The sequence below is a fragment of the Taudactylus pleione genome, unplaced genomic scaffold (assembly GCF_031769625.1).
Source record: "Taudactylus pleione unplaced genomic scaffold, aTauple2 ptg000516l, whole genome shotgun sequence".
NCBI classification, from domain to species: domain Eukaryota; kingdom Metazoa; phylum Chordata; class Amphibia; order Anura; family Myobatrachidae; genus Taudactylus; species Taudactylus pleione.
Genome location: NW_028284918.1, coordinates 109,068 through 122,933, shown reverse-complemented (window position 1 = coordinate 122,933; position 13,866 = coordinate 109,068). Strand labels below are relative to the sequence as shown.

The window sequence follows — 13,866 nt, the reverse complement described above, 5'->3', positions numbered from 1 at the left end:
ATGAGCCATATAAATAGCCACACACGTTAACAAACTCACCCCCAGGTTGCGCGCGTCTCCTTCACTGAACACGCCGTTCCGGAAGTGACTAGTCGCACACGTGGAGAATGGCGTGTGGCCCATCCACGTGACAAACCCGATCACGTAATCGGAGATGACGTGGCGGTAACCTAGACAGCACAAAGACGGTAGCCATAGTAACCACAAAGCCGCATATTGATAATAAAGCCAGATACAGGTAAAGCTAAATATAGCCAATTATGCATGCTAGGGGAAATATCATGACATAAACATAGTCATACTAATCCGCTTACCGTATATACTCAAGTATAAGTCGACCCAAATATAAGCCGAGATACCTACTTTTACCTCAAATAACTGGGAAAACTTACTGACTCGAGTATAAGCCTAGTGTGGGAAATGGCAGCAGCTGGTAGTGCCCCCAGTAGTAATTCCCCCTGGTTGTGCACCCAGTGGTAATCCCTCCTTTCAGTGCCTCCAGTAGTAATCCCTCCTTTCAGTGCCTCCAGTAGTAATCCCCCCCTTTTAGTGCCCCCTGTAGTAATCCCCCACTGGTAGTGCCCCCTGTAGTAATCCTCCCCTGGTAGTTCCCCCAGTGGTAATCCCCCCCTGGTAGTGCCCCCTGTAGTAATCCCCCCCTTGTAGTTCCCCCAGTGGTAATCCCCCCTTTTAGTGCCCCCTGTAGTAATCGCCCCCTGATAATGCCCCCTGTAGTAATCGCCCCCTGATAATGCCCCTTGGTAGTGCCCAATGTAGTAATCGCCCACTGGTAGTGCCCCTGATAATGCCCCCTGGTAGTGCCCCCTGTAGTCATCGCCCCCTGGTAGTGCCCCCTGTAGTAAGATCCCCCCCCCCCCCCCTAGTAGAGAGAGACGCGAAAAGAAAAAAGAAAATAAACACTTACCTTAAACTCCCGCTCCTGGTCCCGCCGCTGTCCGCTCCTCCGGCCGCTTTGCATGGGAGAGACGTCGTCATGACGACGTGTCTCCCATCACCCACTGCGGGAGCCGGAAGATGGCTCCCGCAGTGGGAACAGCAGCAGCCGCTGAGAGTCTGACCATTAATGGCCACCCAAATACCGTATATACTCGAGTATAACCCGAGTTTTTCAGCACAAAAAATGTGCTGAAAAAGTCCCCCTCGGCTTATACTCAAGTCAAGTGTAGCGCTGACCGGACGGAGTTCGGTCAGCGCTACACACTGCCAAACACACAGCCGCTGGAGCCGGCAGCTGCGTGTTTTCTGGCATCTGCGGCTGCTGATTACAGAAAACACGCAGCTGCCGGCTCCAGCGGCTGTGTGTTTGGCAGTGTGTAGCGCTGACCGAACTCCGTCCGGTCAGCGCTACACTTGACTTGAGTATAAGCCGAGGGGGACTTTTTCAGCACATTTTTTGTGCTGAAAAACTCGGGTTATACTCGAGTATATACGGTATTTGGGTGGCCATTAATGGTTCAAGTGCACAGTCATAACAAACACAATACAACACATAGACGACACACATCAATATGACAATAGACAACACACATCAATATAACAATACCCAAATAATAAAACAAATCGAAAGAATATGAAAAACAAAAAAAGTGAAAAAATTATTCAAAGAGAGATATGATGGAGAGCGCAGAATATATAGATTAATCGACCGGAGCTCAACTAGAGAAATATCAAAGAAAACAGCTCAAATATTGACCTTCATTAAGCCCATTAGGTACAAGTGTGTTTAAACGGTCAATCTAAAAGCTTTCCCTCTGTAGCAGGAACTTACTCCTGTCGCCCCCTCGTCTCAGGGGAGAGGTTGCAATAAATAAGGGAGACCCATTAATGTCATTGAGGATTTTCTCCCCGCGTGGTCTGCGTGCATCTACAATCGCCACTAATGCGGTTTATTTTCCTGCAGGCGCCAGTGAGGAACCCGCAGCAGTTTAAGGCTCTCGGTCTGATGGCTCCAGCTGGTGTGTTACTAGCTGGGCCTCCTGGCTGTGGCAAAACATTACTTGCAAAGGTAAGAGAATGGTTCCGTGCTGTACTTCTAGGAGTAGGCCCAAAGCCTTCAGTAAAGTGTTCCCATGGGAACGTGCTTAGGGAGGTCACCTCTCCATTCCACCCTCCTGCCCTGATTTGCAGCGCAGATGAGGATGGCGCCTGGGAGGAAGTGACGGGCTTCGCGGGGAACAGGGAGGCGTCTTTGCGGGCCTTATTTTCGTCCCGTTACAGTTTGGGAAGTATGCAGTTACTTGTCCAGAGCTCGGCCCCATCTCACAACATGGAGACTTTCCCCAGATGCGATCACATCCAGTGAGATCCTCCCGTTAATCCTCTGGGTGTGGCACGATGATGAGCTTTGTGCGCAGAGAAAGAAATGTCAGATACTATAAGACCCCCTACAATATTTCACTATATCCGCTTTACACACACATTACGTTTCTGTGCTTCTCCCCATCTTATATCTCCATGGAAACCAGTAGATAACCCCCTCCCCCTTCTCTCTGATGAACCCTGTGAGGTGTTCGTTATATTATATGGCTTCGCTGTATATTACATACTCTAATACAACCATGTGACTTGTTACGGGCAATACTCAGTATGTATAAATCAATCATTCATGTGAAACTACAGTGTAGAAAAAGTGTCTTTAATAAAATATTTCGTCAGGGTTCTGGAGATAGACAGTAAAAAAAAGTTGACAATGTCTAGAATGACACCAGATGCTAGACAAGCAAAAGGTTGACACACTATAGGTTGACAGGGTCAAACGGACGACATGAAAATGGTAAACACAAAAATGGTCAACAGGTGATTATTATTTTATTTTTTTTGTTGGTTAGGGTTAGGCACTTATCAGAGGGTCAGGGTTAGGCACCAGGAGGGAGGGTTAGGGTTAGGCACCAGGAGGAAGGGTTAGGGTTAGGCACTTACCGGAGGGTCAGGGTTAGGCACCAGGAGGGAGGGTCAGGGTTAGGCACCAGGAGGGAGGGTCAGGGTTAGGCACCAGGAGGGAGGGTCAGGGTTAGGCACCAGGAGGGAGGGTCAGGGTTAGGCACCAGGAGGGAGGGTCATGGTTAGGCACCAGGAGGGAGGGTCATGGTTAGGCACCAGGAGGGAGGGTTAGGCACCAGGAGGGAGGGTTATGCACTTACCGGAGGGTCATGGTTAGGCACCAGGAGGGAGGGTCAGGGTTAGGCACCAGGAGGGAGGGTTAGGGTTAGGCACCAGGAGGAAGGGTTAGGGTTAGGCACCAGGAGGGAGGGTCATGGTTAGGCACCAGGAGGGAGGGTCATGGTTAGGCACCAGGAGGGAGGGTTAGGCACCAGGAGGGAGGGTTATGCACTTACCGGAGGGTCATGGTTAGGCACCAGGAGGGAGGGTCAGGGTTAGGCACCAGGAGGGAGGGTTAGGGTTAGGCACCAGGAGGAAGGGTTAGGGTTAGGCACTTACCGGAGGGTCAGGGTTAGGCACCAGGAGGGAGGGTCAGGGTTAGGCACCAGGAGGGAGGGTCAGGGTTAGGCACCAGGAGGGAGGGTTAGGGTTAGGCACCAGGAGGAAGGGTTAGGGTTAGGCACTTACCGGAGGGTCAGGGTTAGGCACCAGGAGGGAGGGTCAGGGTTAGGCACCAGGAGGGAGGGTCAGGGTTAGGCACCAGGAGGGAGGGTCAGGGTTAGGCACCAGGAGGGAGGGTCAGGGTTAGGCACCAGGAGGGAGGGTCATGGTTAGGCACCAGGAGGGAGGGTCATGGTTAGGCACCAGGAGGGAGGGTTAGGCACCAGGAGGGAGGGTTATGCACTTACCGGAGGGTCATGGTTAGGCACCAGGAGGGAGGGTCAGGGTTAGGCACCAGGAGGGAGGGTTAGGGTTAGGCACCAGGAGGAAGGGTTAGGGTTAGGCACCAGGAGGGAGGGTCATGGTTAGGCACCAGGAGGGAGGGTCATGGTTAGGCACCAGGAGGGAGGGTTAGGCACCAGGAGGGAGGGTTATGCCCTTACCGGAGGGTCATGGTTAGGCACCAGGAGGGAGGGTCAGGGTTAGGCACCAGGAGGGAGGGTTAGGGTTAGGCACCAGGAGGAAGGGTTAGGGTTAGGCACTTACCGGAGGGTCAGGGTTAGGCACCAGGAGGGAGGGTCAGGGTTAGGCACCAGGAGGGAGGGTTAGGGTTAGGCACCAGGAGGAAGGGTTAGGGTTAGGCACTTACCGGAGGGTCAGGGTTAGGCACCAGGAGGGAGGGTCAGGGTTAGGCACCAGGAGGGAGGGTCAGGGTTAGGCACCAGGAGGGAGGGTCAGGGTTAGGCACCAGGAGGGAGGGTCAGGGTTAGGCACCAGGAGGGAGGGTCATGGTTAGGCACCAGGAGGGAGGGTTAGGCACCAGGAGGGAGGGTTATGCACTTACCGGAGGGTCATGGTTAGGCACCAGGAGGGAGGGTCAGGGTTAGGCACCAGGAGGGAGGGTCAGGGTTAGGCACCAGGAGGAAGGGTTAGGGTTAGGCACTTACCGGAGGGTCAGGGTTAGGCACCAGGAGGGAGGGTCAGGGTTAGGCACCAGGAGGGAGGGTTAGGGTTAGGCACCAGGAGGAAGGGTTAGGGTTAGGCACTTACCGGAGGGTCAGGGTTAGGCACCAGGAGGGAGGGTCAGGGTTAGGCACCAGGAGGGAGGGTCAGGGTTAGGCACCAGGAGGGAGGGTCAGGGTTAGGCACCAGGAGGGAGGGTCAGGGTTAGGCACCAGGAGGGAGGGTCATGGTTAGGCACCAGGAGGGAGGGTTATACACTTACCGGAGGGTCATGGTTAGGCACCAGGAGGGAGGGTCAGGGTTAGGCACCAGGAGGGAGGGTTAGGCACCAGGAGGGAGGGTTATGCACTTACCGGAGGGTCAGGGTTAGGCACCAGGAGGGAGGGTCAGGGTTAGGCACCAGGAGGGAGGGTCAGGGTTAGGCACCAGGAGGGAGGGTCAGGGTTAGGCACCAGGAGGGAGGGTCAGGGTTAGGCACCAGGAGGGAGGGTTAGGCACCAGGAGGGAGGGTTAGGCACTTACCGGAGGGTCAGGGTTAGGCACCAGGAGGGAAGGTCAGGGTTAGGCACCAGGAGGGAGGGTTAGGGAGGGTTATGGTTAGGCACTTACCGGAGGGTTAGGGTTAGGCACTTACCGGAGGGTCAGGGTTATGCACCAGGAGGGAGGGTCAGGGTTAGGCAGCAGGAGGGAGGATTAGGGTTAGGCGCAAGGAGGGGAGGGTTAGGGTTAGGTGCCAGGAGGGAGGGTTAGGGTCAGGCACTAGGAGGGACGGTAAGGTTCAGGCACCTACCCCTACGGTCAGGGTTATGCACCAGGAGGGAGGATTAGGATTAGGCGCCAGGAGGGAGGATTAGGATTAGGCGCCAGGAGGGACTGTCAGGGTCAGGCACCAGGAGGGAGGGTTAGGGTTAGGCACTAGAAGGGACGGTAAGGGTCAGGCACCTACCCCAACGGTCAAGGTTAGGCACCAAGGGGAGGGTTAGGGTGAAGAATAGGGCTAAAAAAATAAAGCGTGTTTCAACCATTTTTGTGTCGACCATTTTCATGTCGACCTTTTGACCCTGTCGACCTTCTTATATGTCGACCTTTAGTGTGTTGACCTTTTGTCCCTGTCGACCTATTGACTGTCTAACATCTGGTGTCTATCTAGACACTGTCGATCTTTTTACGGTCTGTCTGTTAATCCACACACATTGCGTCATTTCTGTGTCCTGTCACCATTACTTATTAACATAAAATGCCAGCATTTCATTATATAGTGTTGAACGTGAAAAAATTGATAATCATTACTAAAATATTAAAATATAACGAATACCTTGATTATTTAAATATATGTCCTCGATGCCGCCGCTCGGCTCCTCTTCCTCTCCAAACGCTCTACACTGGCTCTTCCTCTCCAAACGCTCTACACTGGCTCCCCCTCCTACAAGCCCTACACTGGCTCCCCCTCCTACAAGCCCTACACTGGCTCCCCCTCCTACAAGCCCTACACTGGCTCCCCCTCCTACAAGCCCTACACTGGCTCCCCCTCCTACAAGCCCTACACTGGCTCCCCTCTCCTACAAGCCCTACACTGGCTCCCCTCTCCTACAAGCCCTACACTGGCTCCCCTCTCCTACAAGCCCTACACTGGCTCCCCTCTCCTACAAGCCCTACACTGGCTCCCCTCTCCTACAAGCCCTACACTGGCTCCCCTCTCCTACAAGCCCTACACTGGCTCCCCTCTCCTACAAGCCCTACACTGGCTCCCCTCTCCTACAAGCCCTACACTGGCTCCCCTCTCCTACAAGCCCTACACTGGCTCCCCTCTCCTACAAGCCCTACGCTGGCTCCCCTCTCCTACAAGCCCTACGCTGGCTCCCCTCTCCTACAAGCCCTACGCTGGCTCCCCTCTCCTACAAGCCCTACGCTGGCTCCCCTCTCCTACAAGCCCTACGCTGGCTCCCCTCTCCTACAAGCCCTACGCTGGCTCCCCTCTCCTACAAGCCCTACGCTGGCTCCCCTCTCCTACAAGCCCTACGCTGGCTCCCCTCTCCTACAAGCCCTACGCTGGCTCCCCTCTCCTACAAGCCCTACGCTGGCTCCCCTCTCCTACAAGCCCTACACTGGCTCCCCTCTCCTACAAGCCCTACACTGGCTCCCCTCTCCTACAAGCCCTACACTGGCTCCCCTCTCCTACAAGCCCTACACTGGCTCCCCTCTCCTACAAGCCCTACACTGGCTCCCCTCTCCTACAAGCCCTACACTGGCTCCCCTTCCCTTTCAGAGCCCATTTCAAGCTTCTCACACCCACCTACAAAGCCCTCACCCTTTCCCCTCCGATTAACATCTCTGACCTCATCTCCTGTCACACTGCTCGCCCGTCCTCTTCACTCAACAAATGTCGCCTTTCATGCCAACTGATTACTTCCTCCCACTCCTGCGTCCAAGATTTTGTCAGTGCTACTCCCCACCTCTGGAACTCTCTCCCTCTCCCTATCAGACTCTCCACCTCTCTACAAATCTTCAAACGGGCTCTCAAGACCCCACTACTTCATCACAGCCTTCCAGCTCTCATCCTAACCTACCGCTACTTGCTCCTTCCTCCTTGTCTGCCCCATCTGTGTCACACTTGTTTGTCCGTCCTGCCCCTTTAGGCTGTAAGCTCTTACGAGCAGGGCCCTGTACCCTCTTGTGCTTCTCCTTATACTGTCATCTACTCCTCACTCGGGCACTTACCAGAGAGAGAGAGGTACCGAGTATAAGTCGACCCGAATATAAGCCGAGGTACCTACTTTTACCACAAAAAACTGGAAAAACTTATTGACTCGGATGGGAAATGGCAGCAGCTGGTTGTGCCCCCAGTGGTAATCCCCCCCCCTTTTAGTGTCCCCAGTAGTAATCCCCCCTTTTAGTGCCCCCTGTAGTAATTCCCCCTTGGTAATACCCCCAGTGGTAATCACCCCTTTTAGTGCCCCCTGTCCCCTGTAGTAATCCCCCCCCGGTAGTTCCCCCAGTGGTAATCCCCCCTTTTAGTGCCCCCTGTAGTAATCGCCCCCTGGTAGTGCCCCCTGTAGTAATCGCCCCCTGGTATAGTTTCCCCAGTAGTCTGTAGAAACTATACCTGACCGTCCGGTCAGCGCTACACTTCACTCGAGTATAAGCCGAGGGGGTACTTTTTCAGCACAAAAAATGTGCTGAAAAACTTGGCTTATACTCGAGTATATACGGTAGATACGGTAGTGAGAGTAATGAGGACATGGGAATCGGGGTTCCACTGAAACAAATTACCCCCATCTGCGTATTTTTGCACTAAATCCACCCCCCCCCACCCCGGAATCCTGCTTCCCGTGCCTTGATTAGTTTCCCTCCCTATACTGGTGACGTTCTACTTGTGAGATCGAGCTACAGACGGCTCTGATTAGGGAAAGCTTCATTATGGCCTCCCTGTATATCTATCCAGCTATATTTTATTTTTTGTATGCCTTTATGATGAGCTAGGAGCAGTGTACGTGAGGGAGGTTGCCGTATGGTTGTCACAGCGGATAAGGGAGAGTGCTTAGTAATATAGGAGCACAGTGCCGTCATTGTTTTAAGCATATTTACTGTTGTGTATTTATATATTGAAGTCACTTATGTAGCGGCAGTATATTACTTTGCGCTTTACAATTGGCGATAAAACAGCGATTACCCAGTCTGGTCTTATTACAGACAGACAGACAGACATGGGAGAGGTCCGTGCTCTCAGAGCTGTAATCAGATCCCCTCTGTGAGGTGAGATAGAAGATTGATCATTATATCGTAGACATTTATGAAGAGGGTATTGTTAGTTATTCCGTCAGGGACAGATTCCATTACGCAACTGCCATGGATAGTACAGGAACAGTATTTTAAACCAGTGACACAGAATATTAACCATGAGGCACAAATGACTTCATTAAAAAAATAAAGAAACAAAATGATCCTGCGCACTGAGCTCTTTAAAGGAGGTAAGCTGCTAACAACTTATAGGTATCCCCACCTATATATATTAAACATGAATAAAAAGTATGTTGTAGCGCTCAACCTTCTCGTTCCGTCCAGTAATATATGAATGGCTAATTGTCAAATGAATGACTAATTATCATTAAAGTGAAACAAATAGATTCTGATGGTGTAAATTGAGTACCATGTACCAAGTTATAGTCAATGAAAAAGATAAGATAATGATATCTCATTAGTATGAAAATCCCATTAGGTAGGAATGTACAATGTAACAGAATGGTAACCAGTACGCGTGTGTATCAAAGTATCACAAAAATATTTATTCACTAAACCAAGGATAGTTAAAACTGGTGCACAAATATAAGATGGTCTCTGTATCTTTCAATCATGTAGGATAAGTGGTAAATCGGAAATCTAATGGTTAAATAGTTCCTGTCCAATGTCACTGTATAATCAAAACGGAACAATCTGCGGCGTCCCGCTAATACAGAAAAAATGGTGATGGTTGATGAACTACGGTGCCCGGGATGATGTTCCTGGGGTCAGGGAGTACGGTGTGGCCTTGATGGGGAGAGGCTAGTTCTCTACAGTGCGTGTAGCTACTTGGCATCAAAGTCGGAGGGTGCCCGATATGTCACGCCACCTCCGACATACAACGCCACAGCGTGCGCTGAGGTCGGGGGCCGGGACACCACGGTCACACCGCTCGTCAGAGTAATGTGCCGTGTGTCTCCTTTTGCCGACCTGGGACTCGCCTCTCTACCCTGAAGGGCACCGCTCCTAGCCCTGCCGGCTCCGGCTTCCACACTTCTGTGGCGCTGTCTTCCTGGGTAAAAGGCAAATATATATTACTGGACGGAACGAGAAGGTTGAGCGCTACAACATACTTTTTATTCACATAAAAAAAATAAAGTCTGCAACTAAAACTATCGCTATATAACGGCACACAATGAGCGTAACGCGTGTGTCACCTGTCCTATCAGAGGAAGAGGAGGGCAATCCCTGGGTGGTTTATTGAAACCGATGTTTAATAAAAGCTACTTTAGATCTAGGGAACAAATATTGCAAATAAACGTTTAGGTTGTGCAAAGGCGGCTCCAGTGTCCTGTTCCCAGATTAATATTTGTTGTAACTGTAAAGTTTGGTGGAGGAGGAATAATTATCTGTAGCCGGTTCTCATGGTTTGGCCTGGAGCCCTCAGCTACAGAGAACTGGTACCTTTAATGCTACCGCAAACAATGACGTTCTAGAGCCTTGTGAGCGTCCAACTTTGTAACCTGTTTTCGAAAGGCCCGTTCCTTTGTCGGCACGATAATACCCACGTGCACAGGGCCACGTCCGGCAAACATTTGGTTTGTCGTTTTATTAAATAGCGGGTGACCGATGCAGGCGGCATTACGTTTTAATTGATTTATGTCACGGTTTTTGCAACTTTATTTCTTTTTTTTTTTAATGTAATTTCCCATGAATAGTTATACTTTAGACTTACTACTAAGCACTGCACATAACAAGGCGGGCGGGCGTGCTAGGGTCATTATAGCAGACACAAGGGTATACTACTGCAATTACAGATATCCTGTGTACATAAGTAAAAGCCAGTTGGACCCGTACTTTAAATATGAAAATAAGGTGCTTATCCCAAAGTGATCGTTTCTCCAGACTGTTTGCTGGAAGATTTTCCAGTGCTGCAGAACAGTCCTAAACATAAACCGTATAGAACTTAAACCATATAGGACATAAACCATATAGGACATAAACCATATAGAACATAAACCATATATAACCATTTATTTGGAGTAGCTGAAATAGCGCTCACATTGAATAAAATAGGAACAAGCTGATCTCACGCACAGCGTTACCACCAGCTCCTGGATGCTTCAGCCGGTTACACCGGTCCTGGCAGTGTGGTGCACTCAGAACGCTGGGACTCTGGACATGATCAACCAAATCACTGATGGCCTGACGCGAGGGAGGCCACACCCCTAATGGACGAAACGCGTCTCCTAATGACAACTCCGTATATATATGCTCTCATAGATATGTTAATGCACCTCCGATATCACTTAAACATCAGTATTTGTTTAATTGACCAATAAGCATCAGGTGCGTACAGTGCGCTCATTTAAAATAAGGTCACTACAAAAAGTTACATTTAGATTTAAGATATGTGCATTTTTGAGTACCATTCAATACATAAATGCATCCCGTGAAAGGCGATATCCATTATTACTTGATTACATAAACTAATTGTCAACAAAGTCGCGGCACGTTTACAATATACATCCACAAATTGCGTCTCCTTCGCCAACACCCGTTATCCTAAGTAGATGATCGCAACTCATTTACGTAATGCGTATGTAAAAAAATGCATCTCTGGCGCTGTTGGTATAAAAAGACATTTCAACATCAATTATTATTACAATAATAATAAACAATTTGCCGTGTATAATTTGTAATGCCATGATCCTGCAGACCAGTCTGGTGTATTGTGTATTCTAGGCAGTTGCCAATGAATCTGGACTCAACTTTATCTCGGTAAAAGGCCCCGAGCTGCTGAACATGGTGAGTGGCGGACGGTGGTGGTGACCTGGCACCACCTTGGTTATGGGGACCATAGATTAGTGTATGTGTCAATATCAGATCAGCAGCTAATATTAAATGTAAAACTTATAAATGTGCTCACTATGCATTTCTTTATCAGTTTCCTTCTCTGCCCTTCAGCCTTGCCTTCTCATCACCAGGCAGATGTATTGTTATATCTCTGCTGTGCTCTCTGCGTTTGATGCAGTAGTTTCCCGGGATCGGAGTTGTCCTATGGAAGTGTGACCACATAATAATTCTATCTTGCTCGCGATCTCGGGGCTAAAAAGCACAGACAGCAGCTAATACTAAATGTAAAACTTCATTTTCCTTCTCTGCCCTTCAGCCTTGCATTCTCATCACCAGGCAGATTTATTTATTTCTCTGCTGTGCTCTCTGCGTTTGGTGCAGTAGTTTCCCGGGATCAGAGTTATCCTATGGAAGTGTGACCACATAATAATTCTATCTTGCTCGCGATCTCGGGACTAAAAAGCGCAGACAGCAGCTAGAAATAAAAAATGTGTCTTTGGGAACTTTGCAGGAGGGCACAGAGATAATGTAATGTATATGTAATATATAATGTTATAGATAGCGTGTACAGCAGTGCGTGCGTTGTGCATTTCCAGCGGTGCAGTCATTGACGTGTCTTCTTATTTCAGTATGTTGGTGAAAGTGAGCGAGCCGTTCGCCAGGTGTTCCAGAGGGCTTCAAACTCCTCCCCTTGCGTCATATTTTTTGATGAGGTAGACGCATTGTGCCCACGAAGGTCTGGTCATGAGGTGAGTTGCTGCGCTGTCTAAACTCGCTGTGATATGGTCACCGCTATATACGTTTTCTCAGTCAGAATTACCCCTCGCTGCAGATGAGACCTGTTCCTGTCAGATTTAAAAGATTAAGTGATGAAAGGGGAGAGGGGAACACAGACCCCAAACTATAGAAGACACGTAAAGGGTTGTACAGTGATGGCTTAAGGGGCATACATACGATAAAATTGAACGATAGCGATATCTTTCAACGATATATTGTTCATATCGTCTAGTGTGTATGAACCTAACGGCCAATGATGTGCGCTCCTCCGGGTCGGTAATGATATCCCAGTCAGCTGTACGTGCAGCCCAATCTGGGGATATCGTGAGCTTTGCCATGCTGCTGAATGCCTGGGGTAAGGGTTAGAGAGCTGGCCTGAGTTAGGGGCAAGCGGGCTGGCCTGAGTTGGGGGCAAGCGGGCTGGCCGGAGGTGGGGGCAAGCGGGCTGGCCGGAGGTGGGGGCAAGCGGGCTGGCCGTGAATAGTGGGTGAGGGGTCACTGGAGTGGGAGCAGAGGGGTGGCTGTGTATAGTGGGTGAGGGGTCACTGGAGTGGGAGCAGAGGGGTGGCTGTGAATAGTGGGTGAGGGGTCACTGGAATGGGAGCAGAGGGGTGGCTGTGAATAGTGGGTGAGGGGTCACTGGAATGGGAGTAGAGGGGTGGCTGTGAATAGTGGGTGAGGGGTCACTGGAGTGGGAGTAGAGGGGGTGGCTGTGAATAGTGGGTGAGGGGTCACTGGAGTGGGAGTAGAAGGGTGGCTGTGAATAGTGGGTGAGGGGTGACCTGGAGTGGGAGTAGAGGGGTGGCTGTTAATAGTGGGTGAGGGGTCACTGGAGTGGGAGTAGAGGGGGTTGCTGGAGAAGGGGGCGAGCTCCGTGTGAAGCTAGCATGTAATATAGCATCTTTGTCTTCTTCACGTTACTCCCAGTTCTGTGGAAATCTCATTGTTGTAGCTGTCAGGGGTGTTGTAGCTGTCAGGGGTGTTGTAGCTGTCAGGGGTGTTGTAGCTGTCAGGGGTGCTGTAGCTGTCAGGGGTGGTGCTGTAGCTGTCAGGGGTGGTGCTGTAGCTGTCAGGGGTGGTGCTGTAGCTGTCAGGGGTGGTGCTGTAGCTGTCAGGGGTGGTGCTGTAGCTGTCAGGGGTGGTGCTGTAGCTGTCAGGGGTGGTGCTGTAGCTGTCTGGGGTGGTGCTGTAGCTGTCTGGGGTGGTGTTGTAGCTGTCTGGGGTGGTGTTGTAGCTGTCTGGGGTGGTGTTGTAGCTGTCAGGGGTGTTGTAGCTGTCAGTGTTCAGCCAGATTTACATACAGCTGGGACATGAGGCTGGCAGACCCTGCGTTACTTGTCCTGTATAGGAAGACTGAATACATAGCAAGGCAGCTGTACATGACCGCACACGTTGCCATTGTGTTCCTTTATGTAGGGTACAAAGTCCTATATTCCTTGATGGTCCTATAGAGTGTAAGCTTGCAAGCCGAGCTCTCTTACCTTCAGTCGTCTTTTATCCCTGTGTTCCCAATTGTAAAACTTCCGCTGTGTAAATACGTGTGAATAAATGTCGTATACCTGAGCTGATGGAAACACAATCCAATAAATGGCTTTTTTGTAAATGGTTTTCAGATTTTCTTTGTTTAGGAGGAATTATTCTGCGACCATAGTCCTAGCCGTGAAATGCGCGGTTACTGTTCTCGCTACGGCTCTATTTGCTCAGAGGTTGTCAAAAAAGTAATGTTCTGATTAGCAGCTGTACACAAATACAGTGATATAGTTTCCGTTTTAGGTACAGTGTGTGTATGTGTACGCTGTGTGTATGTATGTATGTGTACGCTGTGTGTGTGTGTGTGTGTGTGTGTATTGTATGGGTATGATGTGTATGTGTATGGTGTGTGTGTATGTGTATGTTGTGTGTGTATGTGTACACTGTGCGCATGTATGTGTACTCTGTGCGTATGTATGTGTACGCTGTGTGTGTGTATGTATGTGTACGCTGTGTGTATGT

At 50.3% G+C, this 13,866-nt stretch overlaps 1 protein-coding gene across 1 annotated transcript in view; it reads left to right on the top strand.

The window, feature by feature from the left end:
- NVL (nuclear VCP like) overlaps positions 1-13,866 on the top strand; it is a 135,794-nt gene that overhangs the window by 84,231 nt on the left and 37,697 nt on the right. The window contains exons 15-17 of the mRNA XM_088450344.1: positions 1,922-2,026; positions 10,987-11,049; positions 11,727-11,846. Of these exons, the coding sequence (XP_088306470.1) occupies positions 1,922-2,026; positions 10,987-11,049; positions 11,727-11,846 (288 nt within the window). The remainder of the gene's footprint in view (positions 1-1,921; positions 2,027-10,986; positions 11,050-11,726; positions 11,847-13,866) is intronic.